The sequence below is a fragment of the Crassostrea angulata genome, chromosome 9 (genome assembly GCF_025612915.1).
Source record: "Crassostrea angulata isolate pt1a10 chromosome 9, ASM2561291v2, whole genome shotgun sequence".
NCBI lineage: Eukaryota > Metazoa > Mollusca > Bivalvia > Ostreida > Ostreidae > Magallana > Magallana angulata.
Genome location: NC_069119.1, coordinates 36,242,630 through 36,261,363, shown reverse-complemented (window position 1 = coordinate 36,261,363; position 18,734 = coordinate 36,242,630). Strand labels below are relative to the sequence as shown.

Below are 18,734 nucleotides of genomic sequence, written 5' to 3'. Positions count from 1 at the left end.
TATGCACATGTCATTGGCGTTACTATCGTACCTAAAATTTTCTTTTTTGAGGTAAATAGCAAAAACATGAAAAACTTTGAATATTTCAATTGCCATTGATTTTTTCTTACCTATTTACCAGCTTAAAAGAATAAACATTATGCTATTTTACAAACAAATGTTCATTTTATAATACTTTTGTAATTGGTGTTACATGCAAGTGTCACTGGCGTTACTATTGTACCTAAATTTGTTTTTAATTAGGTTTATCAAATATGGATAAACCCTGTTATTTCATGCAGTTAAGCATATTGTTTGGGGCAAGAACTATAACTCTAGTAATGCTAATTCAAGGGCAATAACTCCACACTTCCTGGTCTTGGAGCGTGCGCGATAAGCTCTTCCTTTTATATTCAACTGTTCCCTGAGTCGGTCACAAAAAATCAACTAGAGAAAGAATCAAGTTTTATCGTTTTAATCGGCGAGTTTTATTACTTTATACCGGCATATTATTTCAATATCATGCTGAGAGTAAGGAACCAAAGGGCATCTAAGGCGAGAAGCCCATACGCAGCCGTGCCAAATGGAGCAAATACAGTTGCCTCGAATAGTGTATTGGCACGAGGTCGTCGCGGAAATCGTCGAGGAGGTCAAGTGAGACGGCCCGTTGCAAACAGCTCCAATATTAATGCTCCTCCGACACAAGCGACTCCTCCAACACCCGCGGCTCCGACGACACCAGCGACACAGTCGTCAACTGAAGCAGGTCAGGGAATGTCACGGAGCGGGATGATTGGGATGATTCCTCACAACATGCCGCCCATAGTTAACCCCACCCCTGACGCACCAAGTGCCTTGTCGTCACATGTTCCCACCAACATGAATCAAGGTACAGAAAATTATTTGGAAAATAATATTGACACGCCAAACCCATTTAACAGTGTTACTTCTATACTGGGATCCCATGTATCCCAAGCTCTCAAAGATAAAATTTGGAATGGCGAATTTGTTCATTTAAACAAATTGTTGCTTCAAGAGCCTTGCACAGAAATGCAAAATCAAATTGTTTTAGAGGGGGGTGTTTTCCAGGTCAAATCAAAAAATAAAGAAACAAAAATTACAAACTTCTCGCAATGGATGGATGCATTTTTCATATATGCTTCTATATACTTAGAAAAACATCCACTACAAGCCATTTCACTCTTGAGGTATATGTCAACAATTAAAAGGGGGGCTGCTAGTAACAATTCAGGTTGGTTGGATTATGATGTGCAATTTCGCTTAAAGAAGTCTGTAGACTCCTCTTTAAACTGGGGATCTATTGATGCTGAACTATGGTTGTTTTACATGCAAACAGTTAATAAAACCCAATTGTCAAATCAGTCAACTCGTAGGTATTTGAAATGTTATGCCTACAATTATGAAGGTGTTTGTCAGAAACAATATTGCAAGTATTTGCATCAGTGCATCACATGTAATGCATATCATCCCTCCATTAACTGCTTCAAAAATAATCAATCTAATCAAATTCCCAAAAATGCACCTGCTCGTTCGGAAAATTTTAATTCCAACAACAAATTTTTCAGGAATCGACAACAAACCACAGGACGGCAAACCTACATGTAACTTGTTACATAAATTATGGGATATTGGCAGCACTCCAATCAATACATCTAACTTCGATTCTTTACTGGTAAATTACCCAAACAAAGAAATAGCAACAGTTCTATCAAATGGGTTTAAAAATGGGTTTTCACTTCAATATACAGGCATTAGAAAAAAGGTTGAATTTAAAAACATGATATCTGCAGAGGAACATGCTGTTGAGTTACATGAAAAAATAAATAAAGAAATAAAATTGGGTAGAATTTTAGGCCCCTTTCCCTGTCCACCTATTTCAAATTTGCGGTGTAATCCTATTGGTATCCTCCCCAAAAAGCAAGGGGGGTGGCGTATGATTTCTAATTTATCATACCCAGTGGGTAATAGTATCAATGATCACATTGATCAGCAATATTGTTCAGTGTCGTACTCTACATTTGATCAAGCCTTGTCACTGATTCAGGAGATGGGGGAGGGTGCATTAATGGCCAAAATGGACATTTCAAGTGCTTTTAGATTGTTGCCAGTCTGTCCTGAAGATTTCTGCTTGCTAGGTTTCAAGTTTTTAAATTCATATTATGTGGACAAATGCTTGCCAATGGGTTGCTCAATTTCATGTTCATTATTTGAGATGTTCTCTTCCTTCCTTCACTGGGAGCTGCAGCAAAGGTCAAATTCAAGGGGGATCATTCATTATTTAGATGATTTTTTATTTATAGGTAGAGCAAACACAGCTGATTGTGAGATGTTAATGGCTCATATGATAAAGTTATCAAAAATTTTAGGGATCCCATTAGCTCCAGAAAAAACAGAAGGTCCATGTACATCTATTTGTTTCTTAGGATTAGGCATTGACACAGTTTCAAGAACTATTTTCGTTCCAAAACATAAAGTTACTGAACTTTTGGAAAAAATTAATGATGCTTTAAGTTGTAAAAAGGTCACCGTTAAAAAATTACAGTCATTAGCAGGGTCACTAGCATTTGTGGTTAAAGCTTTGCCCTCAGGAAGAGCATTTTGTCGTCGTGTATATGCGGCTTTAGCAGGAGGTAAAAAATCTTTCCATTTCATAAGAATTTCAAAAGAAATCAGATTGGATTTAGAAATGTGGGGAGAATTTCTTACAAAGTTTAATGGATTAACCCCTTTTCCATCTTTGACATGGCAAGATGATGAGACACTCAAATTTTATACAGATAGCTCAGGTTCAAAAGGGTGTGGGGTCATATTTGGCAGTCAGTGGTGTTATTTGGCTTGGCCTTCACATTGGTTTTATGAGACAACAAAAGATATTACTTTTCTTGAACTTGTGCCTATTGTTTTGGGAGTTTTTATTTGGGCAGAACAACTCTATGCAAAAAAGTTATTGTTACATATTGACAATCTCTCATTAGTTCATATTATTAATCAAAAGTCTTCAAAAAATAACAGGGTCATGGTTTTGATTCGAGCGTTGGTATTGTATACCCTTAGTTATAATATCCAGGTTAGAGCTATACATGTTCCGGGAAAAAATAACAATATAGCAGATGCTATTTCTCGCTTTCAGTGGTCAAGATTCCGACAGTTGGCTCCTACAGCAGACAATTTTCCATGTCAAATTCCAGCTCCATTTTGGGAGATTATTCATCAACTATAGATCAACTGTTAGAAGCCAGTATATCTAAAAACTCAAGTAAAGTTTACAAACAAGGCATCCAAGCATTTTTTAATTTCAGAGTTCAAGCTTCCTTTGAGCATTTGTGGCCACCACCTATAGATCATATAGTAATGTTTATAGCTTATATGAAGGAATCTGGGTTTGCATTTTCAACAGCAAAATCTTATATGGCTGGTTTGAGTTTTGTTGTAAATTTACATGGTTGGCAGAATGCTACAGAATCCTTTTTGGTAAAAAAGTTGTTAGCAGGATTTAAAAGGTCATGCAGAACTCAGGACATTAGACAACCAATTACATTGTCTTTATTAACACAAATTACCAGTATCATTCCACATTTAACTATTTCTTCGTATGAAGCACATTTATTTCAGTCAGCATTTCTCATTGCATTTTTTGCTTTATTGAGAGTAAGTGAGCTAGTGGCATTGGAAAGAAATCATGTTCAAATGTTGGAGGATGAGTTTATAGTTTTTGTGGGTTGCTCAAAAACAGATCAATTTGGTAACGGTTCATCCATTAGAATACCCAAAACACCAGATTCTTTTTTGATGTTTCAAATTTTTCAAAAATTTCAAAGTCATAGGCAATGCATTCAAGCAACACATCTATTTGCCCACTGCAATACTAAACCATTGACTCAATATCAATTTTCATCCATGCTGTATAAATCCTTAAAATTCCTAGAGGTACCTACAAATTCATTCAAGTCGCACTCATTTAGGATTGGAGGTGCAACTTACCTGTACTTAAAAGGGGTTTCTGAAATACAAATCAAGCATATGGGTAGATGGAGTTCATCGGCTTTCAAATCCTACATAAGACCATGTTAATAGTATTTTTAGTTTTATGCTGTTAAATCATACATAAATTTCAGATTCAGTTTGGATCATTGGCTCATCTATTATTCATTGGGCACAGAAATATGCAGAGACCACAAATCAGTTAAACCTTGGATTAAACCACTTTACCATTAATTGGAATGGTAGAAGGGGAATGGTTTGGGCGTACTTGTATACAACTGTGTCAAGTATGTTAATAGCTAATAAACAACCAACTATTTTGATTATTCACTGCGGTGGTAATAATATTGGGGACCCTCAAAATACCTTAAAAGGTATTCAAAAATTCATGAAACTAACTTTATCTCAAATAGCAGACCTCTTGCCAAACACTCTCATTGTATGGTCACATATATTACCTAGAAGTAATTGGAGGCAGTCTTTATCAACCATTGAAGGTGAAAACTCTAGACGTAGAATAAATAGTGCCATTGCAACATTTGTTTTGAAAAAGCTTAATGGTGCATCTATCAAATATCCAGATATCCAGATAACTCAAAAGAGATTATTTAGATTAGATGGTGTGCATTTGTCAGATCTGGGTAACAATATATACATAAATTCCCTGAAAAATGCTATTGTGCAGTTTGTGACATCTTCCTCTTGCACCTATCCTTAAAATATACTAGCTGATATATCTCTGGCAAGTCATGGTCCGTTTACTTATCTATCTTATTATATAACATATACATATATCTGAATCTAGAATGTCCAAGTATAGACATTCTTATGTATCATATCTACAGGTGTCATTGTTGTCAAAATTGCCGCCTGGTATTGGCGGATGGTTCACGTGACAGTGTCCGTGATCCATTTGGCATAATTTTGATTAGAATACTGTCTCCGTGGGGCACTGTTTTTTCCAGGCTCCTCGGGTCAAGAGAGTATTTCTAATATTGTATATTACATATATATATTTGATATATGCTGCCATATTGTTTGAACGGCGCATGTCGAGTTCAATGTACATGTATGAAATCTATCTGATGTACATGTACTATATATCTGACTGATATCTATCTGATATTCATGTACTTATCTAATTTTTGCACATTTGATTAAACGGCCATGACAACTACGCCAAACAAACAAAAGTCTATTTAGTTTTGTATATACATCAGGGTAAATATCTGAATCATAATTGTCTGTTGTTTTGATATTGGTATTAGCTAGAAACATGGAAAGCATATTTATTTGGGCAAAGGTCATGAAATAATTAGGTTTATCAAATATGGATAAACCCTGTTATTTCATGCAGTTAAGCATATTGTTTGGGGCAAGAACTATAACTCTAGTAATGCTAATTCAAGGGCAATAACTCCACACTTCCTGGTCTTGGAGCGTGCGCGATAAGCTCTTCCTTTTATATTCAACTGTTCCCTGAGTCGGTCACAAAAAATCCCCTCCCACCCAAACCCATTATTTAGAATTAGGTTGCATGGTTATAAATTGATATAAATTTCCATTTACACTACTTGTGAATAGTTGCATAGGTATTGTTTTTGTACAATTATAAATTGTGAATAGCTTTTTCGGGTTGAGTTTTCTTTTGCAGCGTCATGGCCATGAAGAATAGAAGAAAGATGTGCTGGAAAGTGAATATGGACAAGGAAAGGTTTTGCAGGTCATCTGTATTCAAGGACTCGGCAACAAAGTGCATAATTTTGATTAGAATACTGTCTCCGTGGGGCACTGTTTTTTCCAGGCTCCTCGGGTCAAGAGAGTATTTCTAATATTGTATATTACATATATATATTTGATATATGCTGCCATATTGTTTGAACAGCGCATGTCGAGTTCAATGTACATGTATGAAATCTATCTGATGTACATGTACTATATATCTGACTGATATCTATCTGATATTCATGTACTTATCTAATTTTTGCACATTTGATTAAACGGCCATGACAACTACGCCAAACAAACAAAAGTCTATTTAGTTTTGTATATACATCAGGGTAAATATCTGAATCATAATTGTCTGTTGTTTTGATATTGGTATTAGCTAGAAACATGGAAAGCATATTTATTTGGGCAAAGGTCATGAAATAATTAGAAAAATCGTGTTTAAAAATGAAATCAAATACCTTTATATTAAAATTTAAATCGATAAAAGTTGTAAAGTAGAAATGAAGATCAAAATGAAAAAGGATGTGTAATTAAATGTATATTTTCTGTCAGTGGTGTAACTTAACTCGTCACTGGTGTTACTTTGTAACAGATACACCAATGACAGTAACACCAATGACAAAAAGTACATAAATGGGCTGCTATACTTAAATACCCTATGAGAGTGAAAAAGGTCATCTGCACAGTGTGTTTGGTAAATATCTTAAAAATGTTTAGTATGATAATCAAACTTCTATCTACAAATGTTTTGACAAAATTACTACAACACCAATGACAAAGCATTATTGTATTTCTTACCTTTTTGCCACCAGAAGCTCATTTTAATAACACAAACCACGAAACATATAAATGGCGTCTGCAGTCTTTTACAGGAAGTGATGTCTTACATCTCTGGACTAGTTATGATGTCATTTATCATGAATGACAATTCTTTTCCAACGAAGGAAATTCGGTTACACCAATGGCAAAGAATTTATGTACAGACATATTCAATATTGTATTGGTTTTAATGGGGGTGGGGTGCATCTTTTTTACTTTTAAAAACATTCCTCATAATGTGTATTTCATAATCATCTATTTTTGGGGGTAATGTTTTAAATAATTTTATAAATATTTATCACTTAAACAGAAAGTGCATTTCTATTGACAGTGTAAAACTGGCAGATTTGTGTAATTGAATCCTTATATTTATTAAGATACATTATTTCTATACTTTTTTCTTACAGAAACAGAAAATATACAGTTCATTATTTGTTATATGAAAGTTTTTTATGGTTAAATATTAAAAAATGAAATTTAACATAACAGTGACATAAATAGCTGCCTTTTTTTATATTGACCCATATATGTGTATTCGGAAAACAACAAAACATTGCAAATTATGCTATTTGATGCATGTTGTAGTTTCGGCATAACATTAACTTATTCCATAATACTGATAGTTCATATCACATGCCAATCATTTCTTTAAAAGGAATACTTTGTTTCTGTACTGTTTACAGACAACTTTACAATTACAGCGCCTTTGAACTTATGCACACATATGGCATGGAATCCCGATTCAGATAACCGTGTACTAGCGTGGTTCCCTGAGCTACCCATTACGCACAGGAACCAGGCTAGCTCATGTGCAGGCTGAATTTTCCCCAGAGCATCCGGTTTAACCTCGCTTATATATTTTCTGCGTCGACCGTGAGGTCCACGCAGAAAATATAAAAGCGAGGTTAAATTTGATGAATTTAGATTTTGATTGTATTGTCTAATGAATTTAGATGTTGATTGTATTCCGTTGACACATAATTTATGTTGAAGTTTATTGAAAATAAACATGCAATGCGAATGTGTTTAATAAAAAATATGCCTTCAAGTTTATAAAAAGCTGATGAAATATTTTATCCCTCCTTATTGTGGGGGCCAGCTCCTTTTTCTTGATGTCGAACCTTGCAAATTTAAATGTTCTTCGTCTTAATTAGAAAATTGAATTATCAGGGAGTTGCCCCCCGCCCCACTTTTTGGGTAGTAAAGAAAGGAAGTAAATCAGGAAATTAACGGTGAAATATATATGAGGTACATATAAACCACCCCTCCCCCTAACTGATTAGACTGATAAGAATTTTCAAACACTTCCAAAAACGATGCTTCGTGCCTAATTTTTGAAAATATAATTCACAACTTCTGCACCTGATTATCTATGGAACCGATTCTTTGCACAAAGATCATCATCATTATTACAAAATTCTTAAAAGGGTATGTCTATAGACTGTTGCATTATATAAGTTTTGTGACCTAGCAACTTTGAATATTAATTTAGTAGTATCTTATCAATTTAATTTCAAGCTTAATACAGACCTTCAGAGTTGTAAAGGCTTGTTGGCCGTAGGTGTTCACTCTCAACTCTATATTCAAGAAAGGCATGATGAACATTTGTAGAGTCAAAACGAATCGCAATGAAAAAACTAGTGGTGGTAAACACTGCTAGTGACATGAAGAAAAGTACCGCCGATCCATGGACTGATTTAGCGACCTGACAGCTGAGAATCTTGTTCACCAGCTTTTCCTTTCATGTACAAAAGAACGACAACCTGATATTGTTTCTCTGAAAAAAGAATTAACAATGTATAGATAAGTACATGTAATTTTCGGCGGTGTTTTTCTTCTAAAAGCAAAAAACGAATTCTATATAATGATAATCGAGTGCCCGTTATTTGATGGTCTAAATTTACGGGTCGTCTATATAAATCAAATGAGCAACAATTTTTAAATCTAAGAAGTATATCATGTTTATCAATCATGGATTTTAAACAAAAATAGGTTAGTTAGCCTTTTTACATTTCATTTCTTCTATTTACAAAATATATTAAATTAAATACAAAATCAATAGATGCAGCCATTTCTAGGTCCTTATTCGACGCTTAATTAAATTGTCTGGTCAGTTAATTAGACGAGCGGCGAAATATCATATTTTTACTTATGTATGTATTATATTTTCTATCTAAAACCCATTTAGTTGTTTGTTCCAAATCTATTAGATCGCTGCACTATATATGAAAGTACCATAAGTACATTACAATAAACTATCATTTTCAATGTGTTCATTTTTATCAAATGTTCTTCCATTTAATGAAACGACAATTAAATAAGATAGCAAGTGTTTTTGTCTAGTGGAACCATACCGGTATGTGGTCTACGATTGTAAAGGTATTTATTTCATACTGAATATCTACACTGGTCATCGGCAAAATGTAATCGACCATTGGTTATCACCCTTTACTTGTAAAATTGAACATGAAATTGTTCAAATTTACCTTTCATTAAATAGTATAAAAATTGCATCAAATATTCAGAGTAAAAACATTTACCAAGTAGTACAAAAATATAGACAATTGTTATATAAACAGTTAGGCAGACAGGCTGTAAAGCTCTATTTGTTTTCTCCATGACTGAAATGTCACTTTCATTGGAATAAACATGGCATGTGACTGCGGGATATATATCCCTAAGTCCGTCTTGGGAGAATTGATACTTGGCAATATAGCCGACGCTTCGCCTACACCTCTCGACATTTCATAATATTTAGCACAGAAACATAGATCTGCAAGTTCTTAAATATTTGGAGTACTAATATGGCAGTTCTCCTTATTACTTTTAAATTAGAGTAGCTGCCATTTGAAGACGTCACATTGTTGTGTCAGAAGCGGGGTGAAATGGCAGCGTCAAGATTTACTCAAACCTCTGCGGAGGAAAGGGAGGAAACGTTTAAAATTAAACAGCAACAAAAACATTGTTCATTTTAGTTAACAGGGGTGCAGAAAAGATTTTGAAAATAATCTGAAACGCCTGTGTTAAATGGGGAAAAAAATATGTTCAAGATAATGTGGATACCTCAATTCCTGTAAAATACAATATCCTCTTTTTTTTTCTGTGGAATGTTGATTTCATTGCATTTTTCAACCATATTCAATTTAAATAAATACAAAGTCAAGTTCATACATTCGAAAGAAACCACCGAACGTACATGTAGCTTTATATAACAAGGTGTCTGACCATGGACCCAGAGTACAGCCCCAGAATGTGGTATGATGTCATTTCTGTGAGGACCCCCCCCCTCCCCCCAATGTACTGATATTTGCCACGTGGGTCATTCTCAAAAAAGGTGGATTTTTTCAAGTACCACTTGTTTAAAAACAAAGTACTTACAACCAGATTGAATTTATCATATTTTGTATTGGGCATATCATGTTGTTTGTTTGCTAAAATATGCCAACAGTACATCAAATGAAAATCTATAAAAGTATGATATTTACAACCGCATGAACAGAAAACAGTATTTGGTGTAACGCATAAAAAATATTCATAAATTTCATTAAATCTTATTGTTCATACATTTGGTTTGGTTTTAAAGTTAATTTTTCTGAAGTTTTTCTTGAACTTAATCCTAAAACAAGAATTCAATCGTGTGTTTTCCTTAAATTTTCATATTTGGTTTGTGAATGAGAAATATGCATTTATCTCATGACATTGTATTGCACACTGAAAACTTCTTTTCCATTTAATGTCTGATTTTTTTAATAGACACTTGTAAGTGACATGAAAAATAATCTTAAGTGAAAAAAAAACTCAATATTTTTTGTAAATCTTTGAAAATGAAAACAAAATAAGGGATGTTACACTAAAGACAATCATTGTTAGTCCAAATCTTATACCAAGGACAATCTTTATTTAAAAACGAAAATTTCAGATTTCAAAATAGAGACAACTGAATGTTTTCATAGCTATAATTTATGAATGCATATATTTAACAGTAATTATTATCAATGTGCATAATAGTGCCCCTAAAGTCAAATTATTTACACAATTTAGTTCCAGTATGTTTCACCAAGGACACTTACGCTACACCATGAACTTTGCCTGTTATAAGAATCGAAGTTTTAATATCTTATTTTGTTTTAAGAGCTTGAATGTATTTTAAATGAATTCAAAATTACCAAATGCACATTTCAGCAGATATATTAAACATGTAACTGTTATTTTTTACAAGTTCAGGCTTAAAATTTAAATTTGTTATACAAAAGACACAACATGTTACACTATGGACACCATTCTATCTAGTTGATGAATACTTTTAGTATTTTATTATACTCCTGTTTGAAAACATTGCATAATCTGTCAAAAATGTATTTATACAATACTAGTTTTTTTAATTTTTCTATCAGAAATGCATGCATGGGATTTGAAATAAAGTCCTTGGTTACACATTTGTTTAAAGTTAGATAATATTTTTAGGGAAAATTTGGTTTAAGCTATAAGTCCGATATCAAATTCAATATTAATTATACTTGAATTGATTAATTTAATTTGATTTGACAATACTTAAATTTTTTTAAATGAATATTTTGGGTCATATGTCCTTGGTGCTATTGTATGTGTCTTTGGAGTGACGAAATATTGCACGATTGAGAAATAATCTAGTTCTACAGCAAACAGATGCATCGACATTATCACTGTCGTGTATCCGCGCCGGTAGTGACATGTTTGGATAACGTGAAAATGGCGTATCCATTGCAAAAACAATGAGTGTTGTGTCCTCTTTTCTATCGACAACGAGGTAAATATTAATTAAAATATCGTAATAGTCGTTCATATTTTTCTGAAGGTTTTGCAGTTGAAAAGAGTGTGCGTTATTTTTGTTCATCGTTAATAAAAACGACTTATTTGTCGAAAAATCAATCGTTAACGTGTCATTTTAACGCTAAAACCAAGAACTATTTCTAGATTACGTAGATAATATAATACATACTAAAAATCTGAAGCAGCCAAAATTTATTTAAAACATTAAATTAACCAAATAAAATAAAACCGATGTTTTTTTAATACATTAATATGTATAAAAATAGCAATAACTTCATGCACCTGCTAAAGAAGTAGTACGGTTTGGATAAATAAATTATTTCGGTTTGGATGCTAAAATATAAATTGTGCAAATGGTACGGTTTGAATGATTTAAAGTTATAGCATTTTTTGATATTTTAGACATAAAGAGAGCAGTTTGCATTTTATCGGTGTGCAACCGAAGATACATCTTTTGGCAAGCGACTATATGATGTGTTTTTTAGTTATCCTGGAATGATATTTATAATCGTGAAGTAAGTTTAACGGAGAACGTGCTTGGTAATAATATTATGAAAGTGAGCCTCGTTTTCATTCAATACCAAGCCTGTACATCGCTAGACAAAAAAATTTCTACAATTATTTCACTCCCAGTGATTATACTGATATAATACAAAGTACCACAGATGTCTGCCAAGTCATATATTTGCTCTGTTGTTAGAAATAGTTGGTCCAAAAAATTCAAGTGATGTCGAGACCTAAGTAAACAGCCATTTTATATGTACATTTATTCAATCATAATTCTCACCAGAAAATCAAAACGATAAATATGTATCACTGTATATCAAGAAGTTTTGGTGACTCATGCGGGAAACGAAGGTGGCGTTACTGCAGAAAATGTAATAAACCCGCGTTAGTATTTAACATGAAAGTATAATGATAAAAATTTCATAGTTAAAAATTTGCCAAAGCGCAGTTGTTAGGCTGTTGCAAAACTTAAAAGTTGTTTGGGAACGTTTCAATTTTTAATTTTAAAAATTAGACAAGTATGATATTTGATAAGTTAAATACTCTGTATCAAAAGTGATTTTTTTTCATTTTCATGAAACCCATATCAGGATACCAATAATTAAAAATCCACGTTATCACGGTTTGTTCTGTGCAGTGTATCTATATATTATATCGTTTCAATTTTAAAAGAGAAAAACAATATTTGTATCATTAGTTGATTTTACAGACTTTAGATTTTTTTAAGTTGGTATAATTCTGTATTTGATTGATCTCTTTTATTTTTTCACGTTTAAAGCCGATAACGTTATCTCGCATAGCCCCCTAACTCCGTCACTACCCTAACTCCGTCACTTTCGGGAAACTCCTCGCCGTTTGAAATCAAGTGCGATTATGACGTTATTTTTGGCATGTCAAATATCTTCAATCAAATGTCAACAATTTACAACGGTTAATTTTAAGAATGTGTTCAAACATAACAAAATTACATCTTGTTCATTTTATGCAACAATAATTGCGTGAAATCAGCTAACACTTTTTCATGGGTGCACTAAAATAACGATATTTCTGACATGCGGGCCCATTCGATGATTAACAGTGGTCAGTCATTTTTAGAGAGGTCAAGATGAAACATTTCACATGTGATTTATTTTTTATTAAGGTTACTAAAAAAAAAAATAATACATTTTTTTCAGTCCGCAATAGCGTTTATGTACTACACTTGATGATAACGTCAAATCGCTCATGCCGTAATTTTTGCCTTATAAAGGGTTACAGATATATACGGTATGTCTGTATTTAGAATATGCTACATTTATTAAAAATGTAATAAATAAATAATATAATGATTAATATATTCATTATTGATATGATATATTTGAAATATGTAAGGACAGAAATCAAACGGCATCCATACATTCTGAAAAAGTCATTGTGATTGTTTTTACAACGACCCATTTTTTGCTCTGGCGATCATTTCACTTTGATGAAATTAAATACAATTTAAATTGTATAAAGCGATTTTACTTATTATAACTTGGCCTTGATATAAATTGTGTTTAAACTAAATTGTTAATGTGTCTTCATTCACTGGCGTATCATAGATCATGTGGGTGACGGAGTTAGGTTCATAAGTTATGATAGCACGTGTGATAAACGTCGTATTCAGAGGGCTTATTTGAATAATAATAAAAATATTTTTGTTAATAATTTTAAAAATTATAATGTTTCAGATTATATTAAGCGATTGCAAATGATAAAAACCGCAAAAAATAATTTACAGAGAAACGCGGAATGTTTTCTGCTTATGGTGACGGAGTTTGGGTACTCGGGGATATAGAAGCATAACAATTGAAACTGTCGTAAACACATGTGTTTTTGTGTCGGTAAAGATTTTGGTAAGGCTGAATCTTTTGAAATTAATATCGATGGAATGATTATACAACAGACTTAACATATTTGTAAAGCACTCTGTATGCCATTTTTATAAGCCAATTGCAAGTTACTTGGAGCGTGTGTAAAATTTAAATTCAAATTACGGTATATTCAGTTTTGTTGGCTTAAATGCACAAGTCTTTAACGTGTATGTTTATTATTTTAAACAATGTGACTTTAAATGTCTATCACATGATGATATTCACAGTATTGAAAGCATGCTTTTCAATGAGGGCATGTATATCGCACAGTAGCGATGCTATATCCCCTTCGCGAGGGGAAATTAAAGGAACTGTTTACACTCACATATTAATTACATCCAAACCGTATCAGATGCGTATCCAAACCGTTCCTATTTTGAAAAACAAGGTCATCCAAACCTGTTCCGTTGTTCAAAATTAATCGACATAAACTGCTTATTTACATAATTTTAACATAAACTTCGTAGAACTTTATGATTTTATACACTTTTAAATAGATCTGACGATCTTTTTCAAGTAAAAGTAGACAATGTATGCCTTAAATAACACGAAAACTTTTCAAGAAGCAAACGGTACCACCATTTTCACTTTATCCAAACACGTCACTACCGGCGCGGATACACGACAGTGATTATATATCAGCATAAACTAACAAATGTGATACATTGTGATATATTATATTTAATAATTTCATCATATCTTTCCTCAAAAAATAAATTATGTAAATTATAGTCTCTGGGATAACAATGATGGTCTATGGTGTAACTTTTTGTTTTTGTTACACCAAGGACTGTTACACCAAGGACATATTTATGAATTAACTTGTCTCTGCTAAATAATTACCGCTCCCTCAGAGTAAAAGAGCATGTTATCTGCTTCAACAACACATAGCAATAGTTTGTCTGTTTTCCAGAGTGTCTAAATATTCCATTTCCCTAGTATTTCCTGTTAGCCCAAAGACAATATAAAAAGTTACACATTTATTTCTACTTACTTATCAGAAAAAACATAGAGTAAGTTTCATTATCAGCTATTTTGTCTTCTATCATTGTTTATAGCTATACGATGGGAATAAGGAGGTATCATTTATCTTTCAAATTACTAAGAATGACAACTTTTACACACCAATATTTTGTTTCGTTACACCATGGACATAAAAACAGGTAACAGACAACTTGATCTCGCTTAAAAATATTGTTCATATATTTTCTTCGTCTTTTTGTTTGAGAGAGGTATTTTTCATATCGTTCATCCCTTGACCCTATTATTTTAACAAGAAAGGGTCATACTACCTTTACAAAACCTATTTAAAGTAGCAAACTCTGAGCTGTAACAGTCAAATAATGTATAAAAATCAACTTATAAACTTTCTAAATTTTTAAGATTTTGTTAGAATTAACTGTATATGTACCAATATGTATGCTATATATATCCAAAGGTAGCACAAAAGTGAAACTGGGCAAAAATTAAGGATTATACTTTCTAGTACCCTATAACAACCCAATACCACCTTTTTTGAGAATGATTCACATACGTGTACATCTGTGTAAAGCCTGTATGAGGAAAATCTCGTCTCCGATGACTCCACAAAACACAGACAGGCGACATTTAAAAAGCGAGGATCGTCTGCCAAATGTCCAAAACATTCGATCCTTCCAAGTTTGCGAACTTTACCATGAACCATGTGACATTCCTATTTCATGTATTTGCATATATTGTATTCCTCTGATAAACATGTATAGCATAAACAAATTGGTATTTTGGAAAATTTTGAATACAAAAAAAAATGTTACAGTGGGATTTGCAAGAATAGGAATATTACATCATATATATATGTCTTTTGGTTTTTGTCGGTTTGGGATAGGTCTGGTCCTCTTTTTCGAAAACGATCGATGCTACGCGCCTGAAACGAATTCATAAGAAAAAGGGGCGTATATGATAACCGAATCTATAATGTTGAAAATAAAACTTTTTTAATTGATTGTTTTTTCGATGTACATACGGTTTTATAATACAAATCTCTAAGAGACCTCATGTAATTCTTCTAGCTTACTCTACAAGTAGGAGTCTTAATAAGAAATATGTATATCTTTATTAAATACTTTCTCCTCGCCTACATTGGGACAATGTCCCTTTTGCCTGAAATTTAACTAACTACATTTAGCGGAAATGTCCCCCCCCCCCCCCTCCCATCTCACCAATACAAAACACAAATATCATTTGTAGGCCTCGGACCCCCCCCCCCCCCCCTGGAAAACATAATCATCCTTGCCCCCCATCCCACCAACTCGGAAAAATTTTCTAAATCATATTTCATTTCGCCAAGAACCTTGATCCGCCGCCTGTATTCTAATCGGCAACGAGAAACACCTGCGAGATTGCTCGAGAATTAAGGAAAGTGACCAATCAAACTTTCGCTTCTATTTGTACATCGTCGTCGACACCAACAGGTTGTGGAAACGACTGCAGTAGGGCAAAAAACAAAATGCACACAGGTAAAAATTAAGATCCGAGTGAGTGATCTTCTCAACTAAAGATTGCATCAATAGAATCTCTTCTGTCCGAGTTTAAAGGTATTTCTTTCACGAAGAAGGGGTCGTTTTCACAATGCACAAATTGGTAACTGGGGACGCTTAATCCCAGTATGCAGTGCATGGCCCGTTGAATCATTTGCGTTGGAGTCTTTTTTTTCAAAAGTTTATGTCGTGTTTAAAAGTATAAGGTTCTGTGATACTTTCGTTTTTTAGTGATTTTGTGATGGGGGTTTCATGTCGTTGAATTGTCACCTTGTTAGGGAGGAGTTTAATTATTGAGGGTAAATTGACCCCATTGTAAACAGTTGTGTACATACAACATGTGTGTTTATCGGCATGTCTAGGACAGTAGGAGATAAAAACATGCGGTATGTATTTATAATTGTTGTCTTGGGTATGTGAAATATGTCTCTCTTTAAATACATGTACACAGTTACATATGCTTAAATGGTAAACATGGTAAATATAAATAAAATGCATATATAGATACAAGTGTACTCTTTTATCATCAGCAGTCTGATTGTTTCATCATGAATAATTAATTGTGCATTTTGATATATATTATTAGTACAAAATTTTTTTACTGATTGACTACAGAAGAATGTATTGGGCTGATCAGTCTCAGCAATGGTGAGGCAAATTAAGCATTGTTTAAACCGATGAAAGTGTGACATTTCAGTCCAAGGGGAAACAATAATGAATAAGATGGTCACATGTATTTAAATTAGTTGTAGATAGATCTCATAGGCATACAAGGCTTTTAGAATTGTCTAATATACAATGTTGTACAGAAGTTATTCAAGCTTAAATTAAAGTATTCAAGGCTTAAACATACTTCTTGTACAGGGGAGTTCAGGAATTTATGAAGCTGTTTTGAGGATAGTGCATGTATGTATTTATACACAGTGACTGAATTTTTATCATCAGTTGACTGATTGTCACCCTCAGTGATTGGAGACCAGGCTTGCATAATTCATTGAGATCAAAAGAGGATTTTAAATATTTTCGATAAACTGCATAATCCATGCAATCACTACAACTGCATGAAGATATGGGAATTTTCTTAAGCTCCATGACACCAGTGTGTTTCACTCTGGCAACTTTTGCATTGTGTTTTGGTATAATTCATTTCTTGGCAGTTTACATTTGAATTATTATTTTTTTTTATTTTTATGCATATTTTTGAATTATCAGTATCATATTAGGTCTGTAAATTAAGTTAAAAATACCTGCATATTGTTGATTTTATAAGTACGATAACCAAGGTATACACATATGTTTTATGTCTCTTTAATAATGGATAATTATGAAAAGTTTCGGTTTATCCGGGACATATCTCCGGTACTCAAATCCTGTTTTTCAGCATCCGATTATATATTAAACTGACATTGCTGCAAGGAATTCTGGGACCCCTATATAAGAAATTAATTCATAAAGATCGAATCAAAATAATTTGTAATCTAAGCACTTTCTTATTATAAGCATGATGTTTTACTATATACACTTCCAGGATCTATAAATAGCTGACATGGCCACTATGAATGCTGGGACCCCCCAGCCGGGGGAACCCACGGACGAGGCCCAGCTCCAGGCCAAACTGGAACGCTTGGCCAGTACGTACTTCGAGAAGTTCTCCACCCCCGTGTTCAGAATGCAAGAGCTGATCGGCTTCCACAAAAACCACTGGCTGCTCTCTGACGATTTCAAGATGGCGTACGATCAACCGGTCGGCCTCATTAAAGGTAAAGCTCCTCTTAGCTTCATATATTGACCACCAAATAACGTATGTGATCTGTTCTCACACTTGACCAATCCCTGTCAATGATTGCAGGTTCAAACCCACTTAATCAAGCCTGTAATTTGTCAGGCTTCATTACATGAATTATGTAAATCTATTCCCCAACTGACCAACTCCCGTCAATGGTTGCAGGTTTGAACCCGCTCAACTCCAACAGCTGTGTTCTGATGGTGCCTGAGGACCCAGTCCTAGCAGAGAATAAGCTTGGCCTGGACTACCGCGAGGTTCACCAGGTGATTCGGGAGCTGACCTACGGGATCTACGTCCTGAATCAGACCCCCAGCATCTCCCTGGAGGCACTGTATGATCAGGGCACCTGGTGTAACCTACCCCCGGGCTTCAACGACACTCACATTGGTTTGTATTGTTGGAATTCTTATCTAGAATTGTCTTGTGTGTTTATTTTTAAGGGGGGGGGGGCATATTCATAGATTAAAAGGATTTTACTACCAGAATTGTTAAATGATTTTTGGGAAAAATTATATTCACAGAATTATTAGGCATTTATCTCTTGACTAGAATTTTGCTTTTCTGTGAATGTTATACATATTTTCCTAATGAGAATTATTGGGTTTACCTATATGAAATGTAATAGTGGTATATTTACATATTCCTTAATACTTCTGATCCCTGGCCCCTACAGTATTTGATCCTTGTTTG

The 18,734-nt window shown here is 33.7% G+C and overlaps 2 protein-coding genes across 5 annotated transcripts in view; both read left to right on the top strand.

Moving 5' to 3' along the window:
• The first annotated feature begins 300 nt into the window (after positions 1-300).
• Positions 301-6,093, top strand: LOC128162106 (uncharacterized). The gene is made up of 2 exons (XM_052825305.1): positions 301-868; positions 5,636-6,093. Exons 1-2 carry the CDS (start codon positions 502-504, stop codon positions 5,647-5,649), a joined length of 381 nt encoding a protein of 126 aa, XP_052681265.1. The 5' UTR covers positions 301-501; the 3' UTR covers positions 5,650-6,093.
• Positions 6,094-16,162: 10,069 nt separating this feature from the next.
• The window catches only part of LOC128164098 (ankyrin and armadillo repeat-containing protein-like), a 31,622-nt gene continuing 29,050 nt past the window's right edge, over positions 16,163-18,734 (top strand). For 3 of the 4 annotated variants that reach the window (XM_052827829.1, XM_052827831.1, XM_052827832.1), the window contains exons 1-3: positions 16,163-16,237; positions 17,787-18,018; positions 18,207-18,431. In XM_052827829.1, coding sequence (XP_052683789.1) covers positions 17,805-18,018; positions 18,207-18,431 — 439 coding nt within the window. In that variant the 5' untranslated portion in view covers positions 16,163-16,237; positions 17,787-17,804. Of the gene's footprint in view, positions 16,316-17,786; positions 18,019-18,206; positions 18,432-18,734 lie in introns of all 4 variants that reach the window. The other variant, XM_052827830.1, reaches the window with a different exon arrangement.

Coding starts and splice junctions, on each gene's coding strand:
- LOC128162106 (XM_052825305.1), top strand. CDS start 502: ATGCTGAGAGTAAGGAACCAAAGGGCATCTAAGGCGAGAAGCCCATAC.